Source organism: Penaeus chinensis, chromosome 21 (genome assembly GCF_019202785.1).
Source record: "Penaeus chinensis breed Huanghai No. 1 chromosome 21, ASM1920278v2, whole genome shotgun sequence".
Classification (NCBI taxonomy): Eukaryota; Metazoa; Arthropoda; class Malacostraca; order Decapoda; family Penaeidae; genus Penaeus; species Penaeus chinensis.
The window spans coordinates 14,583,709-14,591,208 of NC_061839.1; the positions used below are offsets into that span (position 1 = coordinate 14,583,709).

Here is a 7,500-nt window from a genome sequence, read left to right on the forward strand (position 1 = left end):
CAGAAAGTCATTATCCAAAATGTTTATATGCTCATGGGAAGATGCTCCCATCACCTGCCACTTAGCAGTAATATCTGATGGCAAGTTGCTCCTGCCTCCTCAACCCCGTCAAAATTTTTCTGTGACGATATATTCTCATTAGCTGCTCCTCGGCCATATTTTTTCATGATTAGACATACCTGTCACCCAGATCTCTTGGTTAATATCATGATTATCATAGTATTAACTGTAGTAATTTTGATTGTATCAGTAGCAATAGTTGTGTTAGTGGTAGAATTGCATACGTCTTTTTCTGAGAACCTGATAAATTGTCAATAGAGAAACAGTTTGCTGTCATTTTATAAACGTAGATGTTTGACACCTGAACCAATATGTTGATTTCACTTAGTCACAGGTGTCTTTCTATAGATTGGGAAGTGGTTGCTGAATGTGAATAATTATGGAACGGATTTGTGAATCAGGAATATCAAAACTGTAAAAGATTGTTATGAAGCTATAATGGTACTTATTATTGATAAAGATAGAACATAATTCTAAAATCATGAGTGGTGGTGAGTCCCAAATCTATCTGTACAAATCACTTGAAAAAACTGTTTATCAGACTCTCAAATCATGTGTCATGCAGAGATGACTTGTTTAGCATGCATATTGAAAAGGCATGAATTACACAGAATATCTTGACAGTGCAAAATATTGATTCTCATTTATACATTTTCTACGTTTGTTACAATGAACTATTGTTGAGCATATTTGGAAGTAGACTGGAGAAGATTGTTAGTTAGTAAAGGAAAGTGGTTGTTCAGTACTAAGCAGTGCCTTCACAGTTTCATAAACCAAGGTGATTGAGAAAGATTTTTTTATTTTTTTATTTTTTTTTTTATTAGGTGAGTATACCCCCCGTGACCCAAGCTTGTGGGGTGGTCAGGTCAACAGCAGCACAGGACCTTACTATGGAGCTAGTGGTGGTCAGGGAAGAGGGACAAGCGGCGGGGGTCCTCGTTTCTCGGCACCTCCACCACCTCTTCCTAGTGGCACATCTAGGGAACTCATCAGTGTGCCAGTCAATAATGAGGCATCCATGGTGGTGAGTTATCTCTCTCTCTCTCTCTCTCTCTCTCTCTCTCTCTCTCTCTCTCTCTCTCTCTCTCTCTCTCTCTCTCTCTCTCTCTCTCTCTCTCTCTCTCTCTCTCTCTCTCTCTCTCTCCGTCTTTCCTTCTCCTCCTCCTCTTCCTCCTCTTCCTCCTCTCCCTCCTCCTTCTCTTCCTTCTCCTCTTCCTCCTCCTCCTCCTCCTCCTCCTCCTCCTCTCCCTCTTCCTCTTCCTCTTCCTCTTCCTCCTCCTCCTCTCCCTCTTCCTCCTCCTCCTCCTCCTCTTCTGTCTCTGTTTGTTTCAGTAGAGCTGTCTATTTTCCCCCTTGAATAGATGATAAATAAATATTATTTCTCTAATGGATAATGAATGCTCTAACAAATACATTTTAATATTTACATTTTATTTACATTTTTGCAGTCAAGTGGCGGAGTAAGACCATCTCTAGCCAAGCGCTTAGGCCCAGCAGTTCCTCCAGCAAACAACATTATGCCCATGACTTCAAAGCCAGGACGTCCTGACCTTGACAATTGTACACTGGAACTGAAAAAAATACCACCAGGATTGAACACCATTTCTCATCTGAATGACCATTTTGCAAAGTTTGGGACTATTGTCAATATTCAGGTATGTATGACTAGGGGATTAATATTTAAATTTGATGATTTTCTCCCTATTCAGAAAGGATATGATCTAATTGCATTTCCTACTCCTATCTAGACTCATTTTCATAGGATATATCTATATTACTTTGATAGGTTCAAAATGAAGGTAATCCAGAGTCAGCCCTGGTGACATTTGCAAGCCATTCAGAAGCAAATGCAGCATACCGCAGTACAGAGGCAGTGCTCAACAACAGGTTTATCAAGCTATTTTGGCACAACCCACAGGTAAGTGTGAAAAGCAAAGCAGGAGTTTCATCTGTATATCCTTTTTGGTAATGAGTTTCTTTGGTGATTGAGTGAATATATTCAAAGACATTCAGATTGGTGTGATTATGGCAGTTGTGTCTCCATGTGTGTGAGTTTCCGTGTGTGTGTGTACCCTCAGAATAAACCAGATCGTCCTGGAAGTTACCCGTCCCACACTGTCAGACCTGTGCATGACAGACTGGGCGTCAGACATCCTAACAAAACCCTCAACAAGATGGTGGTGGAGCACACAAGTGAGGACAAAAATGAAAAGGTAAATTTGGCAACTTTTGGCTTTCCTGTGCTTGCTGTTTGTCTGACTGGGGATAGTTGTTAGTATTTTCCCTTTATGTAACAAATTGTTTATAGTTAAGTCAGATTTGTTTTTGGCTGTTTTTTGTGAGGATAGTTATAAACAAATATACATTGGGTTTTGAAATGGTGAATTATATTTAGAATTATGATAGTTGATTTATTAGAATATAAACATTATTGAATGCAGCTGTGTTATTTTAAATTGGATAGTAGTAGAGTATAAATGACTTTCAGAACCATTATACATTATTGATTGTGATTAGCTTCACAAATGTTAAGTAACAGTATCCTTTAACCATAATACTCTTTTTGTCAGGTGATGATCTCTCGAGGCAGCTTAGTCAAGACTGTTTACAACACTCATGCCCTCCATTCTGCTGCTGCTGCTACTGCTGTTGCCTCTTCTACTGCAGCTGGCCCCGCAACTGGAGCTGTCACTCCCACCTCCCCTGTCAATGGCCCTCCCTCTTTACCTGCCACAGCACCTGACTCAACACAGACTGCTGCCGACAGTAAAAGACAAGAGATTGATGCAATCTTTAAGCAGCGAGAATTATTAGCTGCAGAGGTAAAATCTTTTTCATTGCTTTTACCTCATATCAGTTTAGGAAGTGTTTCTGTAGAGTTGTGGTCTTCTCTACAATTCTTAGAACATTTTGAAATGTGGATTCTTTATAAAAGACTGTGGAACTGGAGTAAATGTCAAGTAGTGAAAGAATTGTAAGGGCATATTTGCATATCTATGAGTACATTGAATCCTCTGCTTGTGCTTGTGCTTGTGCTTTTGCTTTCTTCACTTTTCATTGACAATAAAAATGTGGATTGGAGCTGCAAAGGGTTGAGAATCACTCCTATCAAGAGGTACTAGTGGCCATATTCCAGAGAATTATGTAGATACACAGTATAATACTTACTGAACTCATGATTACATTAGTAATTTCCATCTAATGTTGTTCAGGGAATATTTATTAACCCCTTTGTGACGGGTGTAGAAAACTAAAAAAAAAACCAAAAAACTATGCTCTGGCTAACCACGGCAACGTGCCAACTTTGAGCGCGTGAGTTTGGTACATCAAGCCAAATCACTGCCTCGGAGTGCTTTGGCGCACCGCCGCGGCTATAGCCGCACGCCACATTTCGAGCGGTATGTTTTCACACCTATAGGCGTGACCCGTCGGGAAGGGTTAAGTGATTGATATACTTCAAGAGTTTATGTGTACCTGGTTAGTGTCAAAAGCTAAGAGTATTCTTTGTTAGTCAAATTAGAATTCTCCAATGTGACTTTTATCCCCTATAAGGGCAGTGTAGGAAACATTCTTTAATTCATTGTTGCAAGGTATGTCAACAGACTGACCTATAATTACTTCCCTTGAATATTAGGTCGCAGCTAAACAGAAGGTGGAAAAGCAGAAGGCAGAAGCTTTAAAGCTAAAGTCAGAGGTTGAGCAGAGGAAGAGATTGCTGTTGGACAAACAGATGCAACAACTCAAGGTAAGATTTTTATATGGCTTCAAAAGACACTGAACCTGATTATCACTATGTATTAACCCATTGGCGTCGGGTATAGAAAATGAAAAAAACTCTACGCTCTGGCGAACGGTGGCAACGCGCCGACTCTGAGCGCGTGAATTCGGTACATCAAGCCGAATCATTGCCTCGGGGCGCTTTGGCCCGCCTCCGCGGCGGACAGCTGCACGCCACATTTCGAGCGTATTGTTATGACGGCAATAGCCGTGACCCGTCGCCATTGGGTTAAAAACTTGTATTAAGAAATAACAATTTATAGAATAGCTAACATGAATATTGCAATAGATAGAATTAAAATTTGTGGACTATGGTTTAAGAATATTTTAAGGTATATGTGTGTTTTGGGCAAATTCAAGAACATGATCAGGACTCAAATTTGTCTTAATTTCTTCAACCACTAGAGTTCAGTTACTCTTGCTAATCACCAACTGTTTGGCTATACCCCATAGTGGTAGTGGTAGTGGTATGGTGATGGTGATGGATACTACATGCAGCTAATAAAAAGTAAAAGTAAATGACCCCTTTATGTGAAACAGGCCAGCTCTGTTTTGGATATTACAAGCCAAAATAGAACTTGTTGGTTCTTGGTCTTAGATGCTAGACCTGGAGTTTGATGGTGAACAGGCATTTCACATTGGAAAATTTATTGCTTTGCCCCAAAGTGTTGAAGACAGTTTTAAAATTGTAGATATGCGTTTTAAAACCATCACTGCCATGGTCATGATTGGATGCTGTTGAAAATAAAAAGAATGGTTACTTAAGATATTATTAAAAAAAAAAAAAAAATGTCCTCCACATATTTCTAGATTTACTTTGTTTATTCTATCTTCTTGAAACAGGTACTTGTAACAAAATTCGACAAAAACAAAGCCACCATGAAAGCAGAAGAGAAGAAATTACTCCTAGAAACTATCAAATCTTTGCAAGCAGCCATTGACACTACAAGATCACAGCTCGTAGCTGGGGAGACTCCCAAAAGCAAAGTCCAGGTAGACAGAGAAATACTTGACACTGAACTTGAGCTGTACACTGTTCAAGCTGAAGGAGGAGACATTTCCAAGCTCCGTGCACGACTCAACCAGCTGCGAGCACAACAGCAGGCTGCAGGTTACCCTGTTTCAAGATCTGCAAGACATGCGCCATATAGCACTGCAAGGTCAGTAGTGAAATGGTGTCCTTATTTCACATGTTTGTTGTTTGGTGATTTAGTACAGTTTTAAAAACATTTTTAATAGTTATTGATCTGAAGTAATTTGAAATTGAATGTAACTACTGTTTATGACCTACAGGGGAGGCCATTATGGTCGAGGAAGAGGAGTAGCAAGCTTGGCCCGAGGAGGTTTGAGAGGAAGGGGCAGGGGAAGAGGGTATGGTGGGCACTCGTTTTCATCTGTTGATCGAAGAACCACCAAGATCAATGCCTCTGGGTTTGAACGTGAAGATAAGGAGGAAGTGTTGGCCCACTTTTCGGTATGTATTTCTTTGTGTAGGTTTAATGGATTGAATGGGGGGGTGGGGGGGATTTTGAAGGATTAGATGTCTACCACCTAAGTAAATGTTGTATAAGAAAGAGGGTGTCCGTAAAAGTGGTATATTAAAATGACAAGAAAATTATCTTGAGTATTAAAAGAACATTCTCTTGACCCAAAACAGACCTTGGGCACTGTCTCCAATTATATATGGGATGATCAGACTCCGGCTGTAACAATTCACTACTCATCACGTCGAGAGGCAGAAAAGGCAATGTCAGAGGGTAGGACTCTTGGTGATCGGCTTCTGACCCTCACCTGGGCCTTTGATTCCCCCCTGCCTGTATCCTCACAGGCTGCGGGAGGAGTGGCTGGAGGGCATCATGTGGCCACACATGCATACTCTAATGTTGCCCCACACTCCACCACTCCATCTCTCTCCCCGGATGACACACTAGTAAGTAGCTTAGTGTTTTCTGATTGACGAGTTAATTTTTTTTTATTTTTTTATTTTTTTATTTTTTATTATTTTTTTTTTCCTCTCTTTCTTTCTTTCTTTCTTTTCTTTCTTTCTTTCTTTCTTTCTTTCTTTCTTTCTTTTTTTTCTTTTTTTCTTTTTTTCTTTTTTTCTTTTTTTCTTTTTTTCTTTCTTTCTTTCTTTCTTTCTTTCTTTCTTTCTTTCTTTCTTTCTTTCTTTCTTTCTTTCTTTCTTTCTTTCTTCTTTCTCTCTCTCTCTCTCTCTCTCTCTCTCTCTCTCTCTCTCTCTCTCTCTCTCTCTCTCTCTCTCTCTCTCTCTCTCTCTCTCTCTCTCTCTCTCTCTTCTTTCTTTCTTTCTTTCTTTCTTTCTTTCCCCATCATATATTTATATGTAATCCCGCATGTTTTCTTTTCCCTTTATCCTTATTTTTTGCTCATACGCTCACCTCTTTTGCTCTCTCTCCCTCAGGAGGAAATAACTGAGGAAATAGTGGAAGAAGTGGAAACTGAAGAAGGGGAGCACCCTGAACTCTTTGAAGAAGAGGAAGAAGTAGAAGAGGATGAGGAAGAAGTCAGATCATGGAGGAGGTAGAATAGGTAGTAAAGATGGTTAGAAAAATATAATGGGGTGGAAGGCACAAAATGAGGAGTGAAATGTAGCATTATTATATTGTAGTGTGTGCGTGTGGTGTGTGTATGTTGGAGGACTCATTTCAGTGAGGGTGAGATGAGCCTGCTGATCATGTATACCCTCCCTCCATACCCCATCGTTCATCACTCCTTGTGTATATCCACCCATTTTCTCTCTCTCTCTCTCTCTGTTTTTAATTCCATGACTTGGTCACCTAGCATTCATCATAGTGTAAACAAACAAACCATGTTGCATAGGTAACTCGTCACATCACATGAAGGAAAATTCATATATGTCATGAGATGAAGTGATATTTAGCACGTGATAATAAGGCATTCTTTCATGGGTTCATCTGTGGTACAGTACATTAAATGTAGGCTTGTTAAGGTTTAAGACATGATATGTAATCATTCTGAATGGATGTGGGAATTGACCTCAAAGGAATATTATTAACTGCTATCTTTGACTTTGTTTATTACATTTAAAATGTTGTGGAGGAATATACAGACAGATACATTAATTGTGATGTGTATTATTAAATTATTCTAAACAGTGACTTCACATATAAGTGAACCTTAGACTGTATATATAATATTCACTCAGGTTCACTAATGGGTTGGCGTAAAAAGATTGATATACAAAATTAAATTTCTAATATATTTTTCTTACTTTGATTTAAAGTCATTGTGGAGATATTTTTCCAGTTTCTTGATATAGTTTTTCTATCATGAACTTCTCCCCTTTCCCAAAAAATGTGCATGATGACAGTCATAATTAGTTTAAGCTATAATTGTCAAGATGTATGTCTTGAGTTCATATGTGACTGAAACCATTTGGGTATGTACCTTTTGAATGTTATTAGTTTATTTAATGTGTTCTTTGTCATATAAGATCACTGTTTATGATTAAGATGATTAAATATTCTCTTTTCTATAGTTGGTGTACTGTAATACAGAATATTATTATCTATTCAGTTAGATATTGGATATACAAGCCTGTATGTATTTGATTTATTCTCATTTGAAAAGTATTGTTATCAAATATCAACTATATATATTTTTGGAAATGGGGTTGAGTGGAGT

General features: G+C 38.7%; 1 protein-coding gene across 3 annotated transcripts in view; it reads left to right on the top strand.

The window, feature by feature from the left end:
• Positions 1-6,962, top strand: part of LOC125036643 (RNA-binding protein 26-like) — a 16,625-nt gene extending 9,663 nt beyond the window's left edge. For 2 of the 3 annotated variants that reach the window (XM_047629418.1, XM_047629419.1), the window contains exons 8-17: positions 885-1,084; positions 1,509-1,715; positions 1,847-1,978; positions 2,139-2,273; positions 2,631-2,882; positions 3,695-3,805; positions 4,681-4,997; positions 5,131-5,311; positions 5,495-5,767; positions 6,257-6,962. In XM_047629418.1, coding sequence (XP_047485374.1) covers positions 885-1,084; positions 1,509-1,715; positions 1,847-1,978; positions 2,139-2,273; positions 2,631-2,882; positions 3,695-3,805; positions 4,681-4,997; positions 5,131-5,311; positions 5,495-5,767; positions 6,257-6,379 — 1,931 coding nt within the window. In that variant the 3' untranslated portion in view covers positions 6,380-6,962. The remainder of the gene's footprint in view (positions 1-884; positions 1,085-1,508; positions 1,716-1,846; positions 1,979-2,138; positions 2,274-2,630; positions 2,883-3,694; positions 3,806-4,680; positions 4,998-5,130; positions 5,312-5,494; positions 5,768-6,256) is intronic. The other variant, XM_047629420.1, reaches the window with a different exon arrangement.
• The last annotated feature ends 538 nt before the right edge of the window (positions 6,963-7,500 follow it).